The sequence below is a fragment of the Pseudorasbora parva genome, chromosome 4 (assembly GCF_024679245.1).
Source record: "Pseudorasbora parva isolate DD20220531a chromosome 4, ASM2467924v1, whole genome shotgun sequence".
Taxonomy (NCBI): Eukaryota; Metazoa; Chordata; class Actinopteri; order Cypriniformes; family Gobionidae; genus Pseudorasbora; species Pseudorasbora parva.
In genome coordinates this window covers 41,580,456-41,599,874 of record NC_090175.1, presented here as the reverse complement: position 1 = coordinate 41,599,874, position 19,419 = coordinate 41,580,456, and the positions used below count along the sequence as shown (strand labels likewise).

Sequence of the window (19,419 nt, the reverse complement as noted above, 5' to 3'; positions counted from 1 at the left end):
AGAAAAAGCAATTGTTAGCAACATTTTCAGGTATTTCTGATTTCATCAAATGGTATTGCATTTCTTGAGTTCATAAAGTTATTGATCTGAATAAAGAGAGAGAATGAGTTCTCCAACCTTTGATGAAGTAGTCTCGGTTGGGTCCAATGAGCGTGCTGTACGGATAGCCGTAATAGGCGAGTGTATATGGGTCGCACTGATACACGTAACTTTGTTGGGTGTTTTCAGGAGTTGTGGCAGGAGCTGTTCCCTTCGATGCTTTCTGATAGCGAGTGTACTGCTCCTTATCCACAGGCTTGGCAAGGGTCACTTCGATACGGGAACCTTCGATCTCTGTGCCGTTCAGGTTGTCCATCGCAACCACAGCATCTTCTCGACTGGCGAAGTGAACAAAGGCGTAGTCTCGGATTTTTTTGACACGTTCCACACAGCCAGGGTTGTACTGGCCAAAGGTTTGGCGTAGAGTCTCCTCACTGGTCTCTATCATCAGGTTCCGCACATAAAGGATTTTCACTGTTTCCATGACGTCCTCGTCAACGTCAATCTCAGGTTCTGCCCAGTCGACGGCAATCTGGTGACCCCACAGCTGGATGAACACACATAGAGAAACAGAAAAACACACACACACACACACAAATAGGTAAGGCAGGTGTACTTAATAAATGTGATAGAAAGATTTAAAGGTTTTATTCAAAAATAAAACTTCTGTCATCATTTACACACCCTTAAGTTGTTTCAAACCCATGAGTTTCTTTCTTCTGCTGAAGACAACAAAAGATATTTTGAAAAATGTTTGTAACCAAGCAGAAAGAGCAACCATTGACTACCATAGTATTTTTCCCTACTATAGTAGTCAATGGTTGCTCTTTCTGCTTAGTTACAAACATTTTTCAAAATATCTTGAAACAACTTGAGGGTGAGTAAATGATGACAGAACTTTAATTTTTGGGTGAATCTTTGGAATAGTTTGACCCCAAGAAACAAATTGAGAAGTAAAAAAAATATATATATATATATTCACACATCTGTTTTCCAATGAATAGAATGAAACAGAATATCTGTAAAGCTTAAAAAACTCAACTAAACATGATAAAAGCACCATAAAAGCAGTAGATGTGACTTTGGTCTTCTGAAGCCATTCAATAGTTTTGTGTAATGAACAGAGCAAAACTAGAAGAGAACGAGAACGAGAACTGGAAGAGAATTAAAATCTCTTGTACCAAACTGTCAATCAGTGAAGCAGTGAGTCAGTGAACTCAGTATCGAATCAGCCCTTTTTGTTCTTGAAATAACAATTTTTTGATGGTTTTGACTGATCTAGTTCTAGAGTCTAAACGGACTCAATGATCCAGTCTCAAGTGAACAGCTCACTGGGTGAGATAATTATTAATGAAAAAATGAATATGGCTTCACACGGCATATGGCTTCAGAAGACTTGATTCATGTGGAATGGAGCACATGAGTCATATGGAATACTTTTTTAATGCTTGATGTCTTATTTTTAGAGCTTAGCAGGTGTGGTCTGTGACTTTTGTAGTATGGAAAAGAGCTGTGTAAAGATTCTTCAAAAACTTCTCCTTTTGTAAGTATGTAGTGACAGTTTATTTTTTATTTTTGATTGAACATTTCCTTTGATCCCAATGGAAAATGGTGTTAACCTGAATTCGTCCTGGCATGAGCTTTCTTCTGGCCATAGCAGCAGCACGGTGAGACTCGTACTCAACAAAGGCAAAGCCACGATTCTTCATCTTATCCGCAGCACTCGCGTACACGATCACATCCAGCACCCCCTCCGTCACCTTGGAAACTTCCTCCAGGATCTCCTCACGTTTCTTGGTTTTTGGGATTCCGCCAATGAAGAGGCGGCAGTTATCTACACTACAGCACACACCAAGCAACCTTCCTGGACGTATTTCGAAGTTGTTGAGCTCACGGACAGCTCTCTTAGCCTCGTGCTTCTGCGTGTACATAACGAATGCGTAGCCACGGTTCTTCCCGTCAAAGTCCATCATGAGGCGCATCTCGTAGATCCGTCCAACAGTCTCAAATACTGGCACCAGCTCGTCTTCGTAAACGTCACGTGGGATTTTACCCACAAAGATTTCACAGCCACGCGGGGGGGATTGGCCTTGCCAGCCAGGTGGCGGGCCGTATTTGCGCTGGCCATTTTCTTGCACCATTCCGTAACCTGACTGCTCCATCAAGGCCACAAGTGCAGCTTCATTTGGGGCCCCAGCTACTCCTTCAGGGATAGAGCTGTGATGCTGCGGATGCACTGAGGAGGCGTTAGAAGAGGAGGAAGGGCTAGGGTTACTCATGGCAACGGCAGAGGCGGAGTCTTCTGCTGTCATTCTGAAATAAGCATCCAATCAGGATTGGAGTCTAAAGGAGACAAAGAATTCATCCAGTTAGTATATTTTGTATTAAAAACAAACTATGAGCATCACCACGTAATTGGATAAAATCTCGATAAACCATATCATTTCAATAACTTTTAATTCTAACAGATGTCAATGTGCTTTCGAAAACTTAGGCAGCTGACTTGTTTCTTTGATGTGACTTGTTTGCGAAATCACAGACAGACTTCTGGGGCAAGGTAACAGTTTAATAATCTCTACAGCAAAATTTGGTGAGAACTAAACAAATATTTAAGTACTACAGTATTAATTACTCGCTAGAAATGACATCAGAAGTGGAAAACATTAGTCAAGACCAGCAACCCCAACTTTCAGAGGCCATCTTTTTCTAGTTCAACTGTCACCGAATAGAACGCACAGGATTGTGGGACATCAAAGGCAGCGAAAGATACATCTATGCTGCCTTCAGAAAACGATAAGATGATGGTATCTCAGGAGAAAGGAAGTGAGGTTAACATTGTATTCTGACTTCCCTCGCGCCTTCCTACCTTGGAATACGTCCTCTGAAGAAGTTTTCGGATGCAGCTTATATTAAAACTGGAATCTCAGTGCCTGATATTAATTAGGGATGTACCACATTTTAAATTAAAATATTTCCATGTTATATAGCCAGTATTAAAATTGAAAAAAAAAAAAAAGTACATTTAAAAATGACCGATAGAATCCCTATGGAAGCCCGTTTTTCCATACTATGTAAGTCAATGGGGTCCATTTTAAACGTAATTGCACCTTTTTATCTCAGAATTCTGACTTTTTTTCTCACAATTGCGAGTTTTAAAGTCAAAATTCTGAGATATAAACTCGCAATTGTGTGATATAAAGTCAGAATTCTCTGATATAAAGACAATTCAGATTTTTTTTCACAATTGCATGATATAAAGTAAGAATTCGGACTAAGAAAAAATAAATGTCTTTATGCTTTATGTTGCACAATTGCGAGTTTATATATCAGAATTCTGACTTTATAACTCGCAATTGTGAGAAAAAAAGTCAGAATTCTGACATAAAAAGTCACAATTACCCTTTTATTTTTTCATTTAGTGGCGGAAACGGGCTTCCATAAACCCCCCGTCCCCATAAAATGTTTTTTTTATGTTACTGGTCCATTAAGGCAAAAACTAAATTCATTTTGAGATTTGTTAAAGATTACATTGAGCAGTGTTATTAAATGATGATGTTTTTTTTTAAAGATTAACTTCAAGTGAATAATCTAATATCACTCAATAAATAAATAAAAATCTCATGAGATTTTATCATTAAGTCCTATTTTTTTTCTGTATAAAACACACACACACGCAAAATATAAATCCTCTTCTACACATAAAGCTGCCTAATAAACCTCACTAAGCCGCATCTACATTCTTCAGCATGGAATAAATCTCCAGAATGCCCAAAGTCCAGAATTTTCCATAAGCAGTACATAGACGCGTGAAAGTAAACAACAAAAGAATTTGGTTTAATATAAAGAAACTAGTTTGTTTCCTACATAATATAACTTTATTTATATATACTGAAAACTTGAGATTCAATCAGACTGTTTAGCTGTTATTTGGCTCTAGTTAACCGGACCTTGATGCCGCTTAGAGGTTAAGGTAGTTAAGTTGCTTAGCAATGAAACCATGGTTACACACGCAGAGCATGCTGACCCACACACAGCTTATCCTGGAGCACACAACTAAGTTCACAACTCAAACAGCACACAAATGCTTGCAAACACAACTAAAAAGACATACAGCAACAACAAAGGTGTAAAGGTTATTAATTAGTCATTTACCCCAGAAATAAAGTTCAAATAAAAGATTACAACACGCACCGTGCTTAAGTTGGTACCTGGTGTTTTCATGATGAGTTCAAGAGGCTTGATAAAAGAGCATGTGACTGTGACTGTGAGGTTGGAATAACAGGCAACTCAGCAGTACTAAACCAACGCTCTTTCTCTCTCACTCACACACATCCAAAAACACTTCCTCATTCACATGCTTACACACACATATACTAAAAATCAGTACATGTGTGGCTCAAGGCCAAGCTGAAACAGGAAGACAAGCAGACTGACTAATCAAAAGCCAAGAGGACCAAGAAGACCAACCAATAACAGATGTTTAAATAATAAATCGGTGGCGTTTTACGTTCACGTTAAATGAGGAGACAGTGCCAACACCAAGAGAGAGTGCAAGAGCTATCCTGAAATTAAAGTGTTATCTTTATTAAACCTAAATAATTGTATAAAAAACAAGTCAAGAATAGGAACAATGGACAATAAAAAAAGCATATTCTGCAGGAAAAACCTAAAAATGTTGCCCTAAAATGTTCTGCCTTTAAATGAATAACTAGTTTTCAGCTTGTATTAAATTTGGGTTAGACTCTTGGTGGAAGTAGGGTCAATGGAAGTGTGCAAATGACAATGAAAGACGATTCAGCAGAAATCAGGAGGAAGGACAGGTCAAGAGAGAGTAGAAATAATGGAGCTCTGCCAGAGACTGAACAAGTAGAGTGAGAAAGTATGCATTAAAAAATGTGATTGAGTGAGAGGAGCAATAGTGGTTGATTTAGTCCATTGATTTCATAAAAATGCCAAAAATAGGGTGATACATTTTTTTTAAGAATTATGGCCCGAACTATATGTAAAGAGAGCAGTTACGCACAACGTTTTAGAGGCCATTCAAAAACAGTAGAAGCAGTGAGGTGGAATGAAAGAACACAGGGTCTCAAGACAATTTAAGCGTTCTAAAAACGTGTTCACGAGCGAGACTCTACAAAAGATAAGAGACGTGAGCAAAACTGTCTACAGACTAGCGCATGTTCATATAAAACAATGGAAAAGCAGCACAGTAAAATAAAAAAAGCTAAATGTCTCTGTGCCTATTTAAACACAGACAGTAGGAACTTTAGCTAATGTAATAAGGTTCTCACAAGATAAGCACAAAATCATTAACATTGTACATGGAACGTTATTCTGAAACATTTTAGTTGGATGTTCATCTAGCTACTCTACTTCCTCATTTGAGATGATTAAGAGAAATGTTTGCAATGTCTCCCTTAATTAATGTTTTCTCTAATGTTCACAAAAAGCATGAAAAAAACCTTGACATTTTGAATCTTCAGAGAACATTCAGAAATAATGGTTTCCTAGCATTGAGAATGTTGGCAAAACGTTCTTAGAACATTTTATTTAGCTGGGGAATTCACATGTGACACGTTTCTGTTCTCGTCCAAGCTGGGCTGTTTTTACCTTTTAATCTTAAAAACATGGCGCTTATGCAGCTTGAATAGAAAATTGCAGCAGGCTTTTCATTTGGGGCTTTGCTTAGCAAACAGAGGATATAGGGGCAAGTTGTCACACTTGTTAGGTCTATATTAGAAAGTCAATAGCTGTATAGGTATTTAAACAAACAAACATTTTATAGTTTTATTCACCTGCCTAGACCAAAAAAAAGAAGAGAGAAATACTGATAATAGGTGTGTTGTCACATTGGCAGTTCATGTTGACACGCTATGGGTTTAAACAAGTTCTTTACTTAAAACAGTAGAGCTTAGCACTAGCAATGGGCAAGAAACGCATAAACTTTAGATAAACACATCAAATTTAGCCTTTGATATTAATGTCTGTAGAATGCAAAATGCACAATTCAACAAGCATATCATTTTACAAAAGACACGAATAGGCATCTTTTAGGTCCTCGTGTGTTTCTGGAAGTGAGACTTTGTGTAAGTTTCCTTGTTCCGTACAAATATACTGAAAACAGCAGGAAGTGAGAATCAGTGGCAAATAAGAGAAAATGAACGCTCGAGATGTTGGAAAAAGATTATTAATTTTCCAGCCAACATTAGGTCTCCGTATCTTATTGTACCTGCCTGGCAATGGTTGACCTTTATGTGTGTGTGTGCATGTGTGTGTGCGTGTGTGTGTGTGTGTGCTCGCACTTGGTGCAAGGAAACCTGAGGCAGCAGCAGGTGGATGATTAACCAACACAAATCACTAGAGAGAGAGAGAGAGAGAGAGAGAGAGAGAGAGAGAGAGAGAGAGAGAGAGAGAGAGAGAGAGAGAGAGAGAGAGAGAGAGAGAGAGAGAGAGAGAGAGAGAGAGAGAGAGAGAGAGAGAGATCACCCTTTTTTAACAAAACAAAAAGCAAACCACAAACAGGAACACTTTACAATATGGTTACATTTCTTAACATTAGTTAACAACATTAACATTTAACTAACAATTGAAATACTTCTAAAGTAAATAATTTATCCATTAAAAACATTAACTAATATATTTTAAAATGTATGTATTTAATGGACCTGAGCTAACATCAGCTAACATACACTTGAATGTGCATTAACAAGCATTAACAAACATCAATAATTACTGTAAAAATGTATTGTTTATTGTTAGGTAATTTAAAATTAAGGTTAACTAATGGGACCTAGGCCTACTGAAAAATGTTACCACACAAACTATGTTTGAGGATGAGCCAAGAGTATTAGTATGCGCGATTTCAAATGCACCATCATATATTAAATTATATAGGGTCATTTAAACTTATAAAGTTCTTTAATAAATAGCTTGTTGCTAAATAACAAGTGATAGAAACAACAAATAATGGCTAAGCAAAATGTGAGGGTTTGTGTGTGTGTGTGTGTGTGTGTGTGTGTGTGTGTGTGTGTGTGTGTGTGTGTGTGTGTGTGTGTGTGTGTGTGTGATCACAAGATAATGGTTTGTTATTATCTAAGATACTGATTGACAGAAATCTCTGATCTTTGACTTCTTTAACACACAGGACAATACTTGACAATCAGCACATATAAACTGACGCACACAGGTACACAGGAACACACACAAGGCTTTTGTGTGCAGACAGATCAATTAGTTCTCTTGGGTGAAACTCCTTCGATCTCAGTAAAATAAAAGTGTGAAATGTAGACGGGTAGAACAATACACATGCTGGCCTCCAAGAGAAAGAACACTGTACTGACAGCAAACACACACACACGCACGCACACACACACACACACACACACACACACACACACACACACACACACACACACACACACACACACACACACACACACACACCTGTTGTACTGAGTTGGGTCACTGTGGCTTGGAAAATGAATCAAAGCTGACATGATGGGAAAAACTATGCGGAAATATCTTAGAGAAGAGTCATTCACAGAGATGAAACTTGCATATAATTCACACTTGTATTTGTACACCAGTTTGAAATAATTGTAGAGAGTAGTGTGGTTATGCGATATGGTGGAAATTAATAATAATAAGGTTGTGATTTTTCCTCAGTTGCAACAAAACATTAGTGCGTATTCAAATATGTGTCAATAAGCGTGTCCATGAATCATAATAAAGAAAAGGGAAAATAGTTTAAAATACTCCTTAGAATACGCCTAAGTTTAAAATATGTTCTTAGAAATGCATTCTTTCTATTTATGTTGTTGTTGTTTGTTTATTAATTAAAAACCAGTACAAAGTACCATATTTTCTTAGCCTGGATGCCAGCAATATTTTCTCCAGACCTTTGATAAATTTGATTGTACACACCTGAATCATGTTTTTAGGATTAAAAACTATATTTTACAAATATCAGTTTGAACCTGTACTAACATTGCATTTTCATGACAATGTGAGCAGGGGTGTTATCTGATATCATTTTAAGTTTTCTGCATGTTTTTCACACCAGACGATTTCGATTTAACAGACACAAGTTGTTGTTTTTTGTTAAAGATTTGTTTTTGCAGTTTTCCCCTTTATTATGATACAACAGTAAGCAGACAGGAAGCAAATTTGGAGAGAGAAGGGGACGGTATCGGGAAAGGTCCTTGAGCCAGGACTCAAGCGGCTCAGACAGACAAAACTTTTTAGAATAATAATAAGCAGTGTAACAGTTTTTGTTGATATATGATTTCCCCCCTAAGAATACTTAAGTAAAATAAGTAACAAACTAATTCTTTGAATGAGGCTTTTCATAAAAGGTTAGCTTCTTCTGCTACCAAGACAGTTGTATCAGTATCACCCAAACATTTTTGACTTTAAAAGGGGGTATTTTGAATAAAATAATAGATGAGTGTCATGTCATTGACCCATGTGTGTCTGTCTTTCTGTTTATGTGTAGATGCTTGGCAGGTCTTTAGTCATGATAAGGGCTCTTCAAACTATACACACTCTATAGAGCAACCAAGAGAGCAAAAGCAAAGCCCTCACAGAGACACAAAAGCCTTGCTGGTCTGAGTGTCATGAAGGGCTCTCAGGGGTAAAATGCGGCTGAAAGACATGAGTGAAAGGGCATTTGTGTGTGTGTTTTTTTTAACCGTGTCTGAATGTTGGGGTGTCAGCAAGGTTTAGATTAACTCAGCATCAAGGTGACCATTAAGACTCAAAGTTTGTGGGCTTTTCAACAGATAATCTGGTAAGTTAATGTTTATTGCTGAAGAGACTCCTAAAACGGCTCATTTTAAGAAGCCAATCACATGATGAACCGAAAAGTGCAGAACCTTGTGTTCTTCTCAGTGACTAAGCAAAACCTCTCTACAATTATTAAACCTCATCTCTGTCAAACGTTGACCTTTGCAACACTTCATAATCACTGTGCAGATCATTAACATCAACTCTCTCTAAACGAGAATCAACAATTCCCTTTAATTTAGCATGCATGTGCTAAACCAATACATAATGGCTAAACCCTAGTGGACAAGTAATAGGGGTTTGAAATCTTCAGTGATCAATATCCAGAGATCAAGGTGGACGGTGGTTGATAAAATTCTGATATATACTGTACATAATGACCCAGTTTCATAGACAGGGCTTTGATTAAGCCAGGATTAGGCCTTAGTTTAATTAGGGTATTTACGTAGCTTTTATTAAAAAACATTTAGCACTGACAATGATGGAACTGACATATTTTAAGATATATCAGTGCAAGTTGCTTTCAGTTTAGACACTTCAAACATGCATTTTGGTCTGGAACTAAGTTCAAGCCTTGTCTGTGAAACCAGCCAAATATGATGAAATCAAATAAATAATGTATATTTAGCTTCAACTTGAATTTCACTAAATTTAACTTTCATGTTAAGCAGAAAATACGTTATCCAGCGAAAAAGCTGCTGATTGATTTTGAACCTGATTCATGAGGGAACTACCACTTCTGTTAATCGCCGAAACAGTTACAGCTATAGACTGAAATTGCCAAATGTCAGCTAGATAAATCTGCTTAAGTTCACTTCATGACAGGATCCAAACAGCTTATGCACTTTATGTAGACATAGAAAACTATCCATGTTACTATAACAGTCAATTCGAAATACTGAAAGTGAATATGGCTGAATTCTTAAAACCTAGCAAGAACATGTCACGTCACCCCAAACTCCAGCTGTCATGACTATGATGTAACAAATCATTGTATTACAGTAAAGAGATGCAATCTAACGAAGACAAAGACTAAGAATAATATAAGAAAACTCAAAAATAAAAAGGTCGATATGTGTGTATTTGGTCCTATAATTAACCTGTGTGCATTGTAGATAAACATCTGGATCAGAGAAGGCCACTTTACGATATTACATAAAGAACACATTATGGTTTCTTCAAACATAACACTGCTGTGTCGTCAAACGACGCCAGACAGAGTGAAAGACATGCGGACGTGGTGACCGTCATACCCACAACATCATTCTCAATTCCTGTAGTCCTCAGTTTCAATTCTCTTTGAAAACAGGCTACAGTAAAACATTTATCCAATCATTCATACAAAACACACACAGTGATTTTTGTTCTCACAACTTAGAAACTAGTAAAAAAACACCCAAACACATCGTCTGAAAGGCATTAAATTAAAAAACCTTACAATCAGTGATATTTTAATATTATATACTACTGTATTATAGTATTTATTAATACTATTAAATTATTTCTTTCTAATATTTATTAAATAAGCTTTTATTTTTATACATTAAGTATTTTAGTTCTTTCTTAGTTTTAACCTTTATTATTTCAGCTTTACGATATTAAATTGTTTAGATTTTAGTTAACATGGCAGCACTGCTAACAATAACTAAACAGGAAGAAGGAAGTAGAAAACTTAAAACGAATAAGGTTAAGTGAATGCACACAAGCAAACACATCATCACATATATATGAATCATTTTGTTTTTGCATACACAGGCGCACACTCGCAGATCCAAATGGACAAATCACGGATGCACACATACCTAACTAAAGCACTTCACTTCACTTTGTTTCACCTTTGTAACTACACTTCACACAAATGAGCATTGGGATGAAACCACAGACACGCTGATGACATCTTGAGGTTTCTTATCTTGTAGTTTGAACTCTTCGCTCCTGTGGTTAATCTACTTACTTCAACACAATGTGACAAGGCCTGATCAAACACAATCTGCTGACAGACACACGCATCTGATGATCTGCTCAGAAATGCCCCCCAGTAAGCACCTTTCCGATGTCTCATCACTTTCTCTTGATGATTTTTGGGTGAGAAATCGGCACATGGAGAATCAAGATACCTCTGCCACTGACTGAAGAAATACGGGAATCTTTCTGATAACAGTAACCAGTAACATACGCAGGTCTAGGCCCACCCCAACAGCAAACATAAGACTGAAGAAGTCGAGTCCAAAGAGCAACAACCAACACTGTGACGCACAATTACATTTTACACTGTTTTACGCTCACTTACATAAACACAATGCTGCTAGTCAAATGGCAAATACTATTTTTATTTCATTTTACTACAATTACTATTGGATAGCTGGTAACAAAAAGGTTTCATTTGTCAACATAATATTTGTAAACATTGGTGGTAAGACTTTATTTTACAGTGACATTACATGGTTACTGTACTAATAACTATAAATTATGCATAATCACATGCAAATAAAGCAAACCCTCATCATAACCCTAAAGTACATGTAGTTAATTATTACTACTCAGTACTTACATTGTAACCCGGACGCCTTGAAATAAAGGGTTACTTTATTTTAAAGTGTCTTTGTAAACTGTAAAAGTACTGAGTAATATTAAGCAGCTACAGGATTAGGGTTTGGTTTGGTTAAGATGCATGTAATTATGCATAATTTATAGTTATTAGTAACTGCATGTAACAATGCACTGTGAACTGCCATAAACAATAAACAATTCGATTTTTACTAACTAACATTATTAACGAAGATGAATAAATGCTATAAATTGATATTGCTCATTGTTAGTTCATGCATTAACTAATGTTAACAAATGAGACCTTATTGTAAAATGTCACTAAATATCCTCACGCAAGCAAAAATAGTTTTCCTTATTAAAGTTCCCCTGAAGGTCATTTACAGGAACGCATAAGTAAAGATCTATTATTTAAATAAGACATCAGCCTAAACGAGTGCTGCCAAAAAAACGAACAAAAAAACACACACACATACTTTAGAATCCCAGCGGTCACAGACACACAGGCATTAAAAAAAAAAAAAAACAGACGTTACCTGTCTTTTCAGGTGAATGAATGTATCCGAGTGGAAGTGTAGCTGGTGTACTGTGATGCTGTTTCACTCACACACAGTCTCACACACACACACACACACACTCAGGCCTTCTGTCTGTCTGGCGTCAGTGGTTACCCTCTTCTCTCTCTCTCTCTCGGTCAATCTCTCACTCTCACACACAGTCTGTGGGGTAGAGAGGCGGAGTGAGTGATTGGAGGTGCAGTTGGTAAAAGAGTGTTTACTCAATGCATGTGAGGGGTGGGGCAGAGCAAAGGTGCCCCCTCCTACACCTCTCTCCAATATTTCATTCTTTCTTCCTTTTCCGTGTCACACCCAAGAACTTTTCTCTCCAGTTTTTCTGGAAGCAAACGAGATAGCCGTGCGGGTGCGTGACTGTGTGCGGTGGGGTGCGAATGAGGTTGTCCATTGACTAAGTAAAGGTTCATTACAGGTGGCAGCTGACTGAAAACTATTCAGCCTGACCTGAAATCAATTTCCTGAATTCCTGTGTTCAAAAACATTTGAATACAAAAAGTTTGAAGCTAAGGGGCCCTCATGCTCATTCAGACCTGGAAAGGTCTGTGAAATCTTCTCATTCCTGTTCCTAAAAACAGGTACTTACACGTTAGTGTGTTTTATGTTGCTTTAGATAAAGTGGAAATCATTGATTCACAAATGGTTGTGTTTGCGTGTGTTTTAACAACACTGGCCATATAAAATGTATAAAATTAGCACCCCTACATAATCAGACATAGAAACACAGACTATTATAAGTCAATATTTTTTCCACATTAAAAAGTTTTACAAAGTGACAGAAAGTCATTCACTTTCAATGAGAGTTGGCATTAGTGACAGAGACTAATGCCAACTCCGCCAGAAAACTTAAATTCTGTCATTATTTACTCATCCTCATAAGATTTTAATTCTAATTTGAAACACAATGGGAAAACCTGAGAGATTTCTGGCCTTTCATTGAGAATCCTTTACATATTGATGCTTCAAAATGTTCATAAGTAATCCATAGTGTTGAAAATGAGCAAAAGTCTTTGGGAACAATATAATTTTGGTTTTTGCCTGAGCTATACCCTTAAGGAGAGTTCAGTGTTATGCAATTGAGCAGTGACAATATGCTTTGAGCATGAGAAATTTCTTTGACACGCAACGCATTTCTTCAACATGATACGACTTCACATTCCTAGGGCTTCTGTTTCTTAAACAAATCACAAATCACAACTAATAATCATTTCAAAATGTTCACGTCGGCATTATACTTCAAACATGCAAGATGTTTGGATCCCCTATTCGTCAAATATATTCACACTACGCTAGTTCACAGGTCAAAGTTTACTGAAATGTTCTCTTCTAAATAAAATGTTGTCCTTTGTTTCTATTAGTGTGCTAATGTGCTTTGTAGCCCCGCCTACAGTGAAATCTCATTGGTCCAAAATCCCATTGTGTATTACACTTCACTGTGAATCTACCATTTCTGGAGATATTTAAAGCTCTTGGGCGGTTGAGCCATCAGCGCAGTCACCATCAGATGACCTTGACGCAGAGATCTACTGTAGGTCAGATGTATTACTAGCTTAGACAGACAGTGCGCATGTCTGCTTGTGTGTCTGTGTGCGTCTTTAGTCTATTCATGTATTCAGTGTTGAAGTTTGAGTTAGACCTGATTTTCCTGTTACCTCTACCAGCAATGTGTGACGCAATGTGTGCAAAACTTAAACACTTACACGGTCTATCTTTATCCCCCTCAACACACACACACGCACACTTCTTCACTTCTATCCCGTCCGATGAGGATACAGTTAACATGTATAATTTATGCTTATCTAATACTCGCTACGGTCCGTTTTTCTGTAACAAACAAACCCTCTCATCCCTCCATCATGAAGAAAAACAGAAGGAAAGAAACTTGAACTCTATGGAGGAGAAGGACTTTACATGTTTATAATGGGCACTGATAAGGCTATAAAGGCAGACTTTGCACCCTCTCAAGGCATGTTGACTTTCTACACAGCCCAACCCTGCTTTATGGCCTACCTACAATGTATCATGTGCCCAGGTTTTATAATGTTGCCAATGATTAAAAAGATAACTACTGATGGTGCTATTGTACATTTCAAGGTTGCCTTTTGAGCGAGCGTGGAAAAACTTCTGAAATTCCTTTTGGATTAATGTGTGTGCACTAGCATTTTATGTTTAGGACTGTTGTAGACAGTTGAGGGATCCATCTAACTGGTTTGCCACCCCTTTGTGTGAGTGTGAGTGTGTGTGTGTGCGTGTGTGTGTGTTTATTTTGTGTGGCTATAGGGATTCTTGTGATCAGCCAACCGCCTAGATTAGAACAAAAACTGTTTCGGCTCTTAAGCACAACGTCATTTCCTGTACGTACATCACCTGTTGCTCTTCTCTCTCATCCTCCTCCCTCTTTTCCACCCCACTTTTAGTAGTTACAGCTGAATTTGTAACAAGTGACCATCATCATATGACACCTTACTGACTCTGCAGAAAAATATAATTGGGTAGTTAAAGGTCCCAAGGTTTTGTGTTGGTAAATTATTCAGGTCTTAAACAAAGTCTCTAATGCTCACCAGTGCGGCATTTATTTGATAAAAAATACAGTATAAAAAGACATATTGTGAAATATTCTTACAATTTAAACAATTGTAAATTTAAAAGAAAATTACAATTTTCACTTTTATTGTTATTTTAAATGTAATGTAGTGATGGCCAAGCTGAAATGTTAACATTAATATTCTAGTCACATTCTTTATGAAATCATTGTTATATGCTGATTTGCTGCTCAATAAACTTTTATTATCAAAGTTATTATCAAAACAATTGTCTCGCTTAAGTTTTTTTTTTTTTTTTTTTTTTGGTGGAAAGTCTTTTTTGTGGAATCCCTAGGATTATACGTTATATAGGCATTTCAAAAGAACAGCATTTGAAATATAAATATTTTGTAAGATCATAAATGTCTTTACTTTTGATCAGTTTAATGCATCCTTGTTGAAGGATCCTAATGCATCCTTAAGTTTCAAAAATAAAATAAATGACACCAAACTTTTCAATGGTAGTGTACAATCAGACATTTTTGTTTATATTACGCTTACTGTTAGACATAATTGTCCATACAACATAAACTGTATTCTAAATACATGTTCTTGTATACAAATAAATAATATAAAAAAGAGAAATCTATATAAATCTCAAATATGTTATCATATTATAGTAGGTTTTAATAAGTGGCAATATATTATTACTAATATTAATATTACTAGACTATTAATCAAATGTCATTTTAAACATATTTTTCACAAGTAATGGATGCAAATCATTTGAATGCACTTACGCTTTAAGTAACACCTTTTCCAATTGCACACTGACTAAAGGGTCATACAAAACCAAAAACACATTTTATCTTCATTTTTAATGTTAAAAGAAAAGTGGTTAGTTTTTGTACTATTCTGTAAAAAAAAATTGTAAAAACAATGTTGAAGGTCTCAGCTGAAGGACAGGGTGTTCTTACAGAAAAGGACACACTTGTGAATGCGCAATGCAAGAGGGGTGAGATGTTCTAAATAGTTACATTTAAAAGAAGGTAAACTGCTAGGGACCACTGCGTTCTCTCAACCATTCATTCCACACGTACACACACTACACCAGATTTATACATCAAAATCTGAGTGGTGCGTTGGTAATGCAATTAAGAGGTACACGCTATATAACAGTATTCACACACCAATGCTGCTTTTGTGCGGTTTGTTAGGTTCAATGGACAGGGCCTATTATTACTCACTACAACAAAGTAAAGAAGAAAGGGGAGAGAGAGCAGTGTGTAATGAAGCGGCATAAAAGCATTAGCAAGACAGAAAGAAATTGAGCGACTTGATTCGGACATGCAGAACTTGTGTCACTAAGGAGACCAATGTGTGTGTGTGTGTGTGTGTGTGTGTGTGTGTGTGTGGCGCACGGTGGGATATCCCAAATTAAGTCTTTGGACTAAAAGAGCTCCACCCCTCAGAAGTCACTATTAATCAAACTACCTGGAGTAGAACCATGCTGAACACACACACACACACACACACACACACACACACACACACACACACACACACACACACACACACACACACACACACACACACACACACACACACACACACACACACACACACACACACAAACCACTCTTAGTCTGTCTATAGAGACAGTATAAGAATGCATTCATTGTGAAGTGCAGGTATTTGGTGTGTTTTAGGGAGAGAGATGGGAAGAAAAGCAGAAGGGAGAGAGAGGAGATCCTGTTTCACTCACTCACACACACTTGTCCAGATGTCTGTCAGGGTTAAAGTCATGCTGAGGAGGTCACATGATCAGTCATATGACTTTAAGAGAGGTGACCTGTCTTGCTCTCACTCTGTTTCCTTCTTTATATCTAATAGTACATCTACATACATCAAGAAAGACAGGCTGAAGTGCTGAAGGTGGATGAATAAGAAATGTGCGTGTTTCCCGCAAAGAGGAAACAAAAGTACTGAGTCAATAAAGAATGTAGAATTGAGAAATGTCCCTAAACTTTACAATTTTATTCCATTTAGTGTTTGTGGGATCAAGAAATGAAAGCGTTTCACTGATTTGGTAAAGATTTTCCTTTTCAGAAATAAAGTTGTACAATAGGACTGGGTGATATAAAAACAAAAATCTCAATATTTATATACTTATCCTGACTAAATGATATATTTTTTCTTCTTTCATTGTTTTTTTGCTTTATTTAATTAAAAGGTAGGATTCATTTGATGAATTTTCAATATTTTTGCACCAATATCACAAAACATAGTAACAAAATTTTGTCTTTATCAACCTTTATTTTTGCTAAAATATACATATTCATGAAAAATGCTTTGAGATGTTTTCGAGTGTTGGCGCAAATGAACCATTGAATCAAAATAGTGAATCGGTTCATTAAAACGGCCAATTTGAACCGATTCATGGAAATTATCCAAACTCAAATACTATAAATGCATTTTTGCTTCTGTCCTAAGATTTAAATTTGTCATAACGCTCATACTTGCTAATACTTTAATCGATTAATTGAAACACAGTTTGAACTGATTTATGTTAATTAACTGAATTCAGAAATTTCTGCTTCTGAAGTTTAAACCAGAGGCACAATTAAGCATATCTGTCTCAAAGTTTACACTCAAGTTGCGAGACAAAATTCATGAAACTAAGTCATGATGAAAATAAAAAGTTCCAATTCATTACGATAATCACAAAATAAATAAAAGCTAAAAGTATACATCAGTTTTAAAAGCACATGCACATGAATATGCTGCCTTCTGAGAATCAGATAAGCAACTGAATGGAGACAGAGAGAACTGGTTCAAGCCACAGCCAATCAGATTTCACACACACACACACACACACACACACACACACACACACACACACACACACACACACACACACACACACACACACACAACTGGGCCCCCAAAGGTCTGTCACCAAATAAACATGCCTACACATTTAACTGATGCGGTATTTAGAGTAACAACAGAGAGTCACATGACCAGTGAGACGTGTACACACACAGTGACAAGTTGTCTTTTCTTTGTACTTCAGCTCAGTGCCAATTTAACTCTAGTTCTTCTTTTCATTTATTTTCAACTACATCCCCACAATGCAAAGCTACAGCATGTCAGCTCGCAAGACCACTGACCTCTTTACCCCCTATGTGAAATAACCAGACACTAAGGCAGACACACACACACACACACACGTTGATGTTTCATGTTTTATGGATACATTCTATAGGCAATGATTTTTATACTGTACAAACTGTATATTCTATCCCCTAAACCTACACATCACAAAAAACTTTCTGCATTTTTACAAAAAACATCCCCATAGTTGTCCCCAAATGTCCCTATAACAAAGGGTGTACCAGGACAACCCCCCCCCCCCATCCAACACACACACTTTTTTATATAAAGATAATTGTAATTTCAACTGACTTCTACAAGTAACAGTAAATTATTTGCATTTTTAGAATGAAAAAGTATTCAATTAGGTTTTCAGTTTAAAAAGTCTGGATTTCACCAAGGGAGGTTTTGCAATGATTTAGCTCTCTTCTGCAGACAAAATTGTACCTCAGGTACAGCAAAGTAAACACACCAACCCACGTACACGTTTACCTAGTTATCTAGCTATTGCTCTTATGTAAATGTAATTATAAATGCTACAAACTAACCCAAACTCTAAAAGAAAACGTTATTATTTGATGAAACTATCTTTTTGTGACAGTATACGAGTCTTTAACTTTTAAGGAATCTTTCGGGCATCCCTAAAGTAGGTTTTTATCAGATTTTAAACTTAAACCCACATTAAAACTGAAATACTTCCCTATTACATGCGTCAGGAGGTCATTTCCACACATTATTGAGAGGATTCCACGGCTCTAGAAATGATTTTTGTTTAAGAAACAGTGATTAATCTTTAAAGCGAAGTGTGTGTCTTGTCCGTTCATGTTGTGCCTTTCCCCTTTGAAAAAAAAGTACACGTCTACACCATGTATTGCCTAAACAAACTATTAGATTGACTAGAACGGGCCTTAACGTCTTTCAATCTTTTTCATTAGTTCTTTTTTCCCTTAGATTGAGCCATCTCTGTGTCAGAAACCTGATTCTCTCGTACAAACTAAATTATAGCACACCCCCTGAGTGCAGTTACACAACACGCATACACACACAAAAGACCCGCAGAGCAACTTTCAACACAGTTTTCGCAACACAAGGACATTCTAACCTTACAACTGTAAGATGGAAAAGAGAAAGAAAAAGGGAGGGAGGGAGGGAAAGAGAGAGATGTCAATTTAACTCTATGAAAATAAATAAGGTCAGAGGGGAGAACATGATCGCTGGACCATCTGTGAGAAGATGACACAGAGAGAACAAGGAAGGAAAACAGATAAAACATGAGACACTGAAGTTGAGAATCACAGATAGACAATGTACGAACTTACCTGCGCTTTTAATAGCTGTCAGAGAGAATCTACGTGTTGCATTAATCAAAGGTACAGAGGATCAGCCACATTCATCCCTGTTTCTCTGTATTTCACCCTTTATCGTGTCTGTTCTTGCAGGTTTTGACAGTCCAGAGTGATGAAAATACGTTAAGTTTCTCTTTTTTCTCTTTTAGTTTCTGTCTCCAAACTGTTTCACTTCCCTGTCCCTGCTGTTCGTTCCCCTGTGTCTCTCCTTCACTGGCGAGGAGAAGGAGGAGGGAGGGAAAACGAGAGAGCGGGTGGAGAGAGAGAGAGAGAGAGAGAGAGAGAGAGAGAGAGAGAGAGAGAGAGAGAGAGAGAGAGAGAGAGAGAGAGAGAGAGAGAGAGAGAGAGAGAGAGAGAGTAATTAGCGCTAGTCTCTGTACCTGCCTCTCACTGACATAATCTTCACATTCCTCTGCTGTGAGGAGGAAAAAAAGGAACAAAAAAATCTGTTGG

General features: G+C 37.1%; 1 protein-coding gene across 6 annotated transcripts in view; it reads right to left on the bottom strand.

The window, feature by feature from the left end:
- rbm47 (RNA binding motif protein 47) overlaps nt 1-19,173 on the bottom strand; it is a 28,082-nt gene extending 8,909 nt beyond the window's left edge. For 3 of the 6 annotated variants that reach the window (XM_067441821.1, XM_067441826.1, XM_067441827.1), the window contains exons 1-3: nt 18,940-19,173; nt 1,659-2,382; nt 118-586 (exon numbers count right to left, since the gene is read on the bottom strand). In XM_067441821.1, the coding sequence (XP_067297922.1) occupies nt 118-586; nt 1,659-2,351 (1,162 nt within the window). In that variant the 5' untranslated portion in view covers nt 2,352-2,382; nt 18,940-19,173. Of the gene's footprint in view, nt 1-117; nt 587-1,658; nt 2,383-4,230; nt 4,368-10,777; nt 10,935-11,906; nt 12,095-18,939 lie in introns of those variants that run through there. The other 3 variants (XM_067441822.1, XM_067441824.1, XM_067441825.1) reach the window with 3 other exon arrangements.
- Nucleotides 19,174-19,419: the final 246 nt, after the last annotated feature.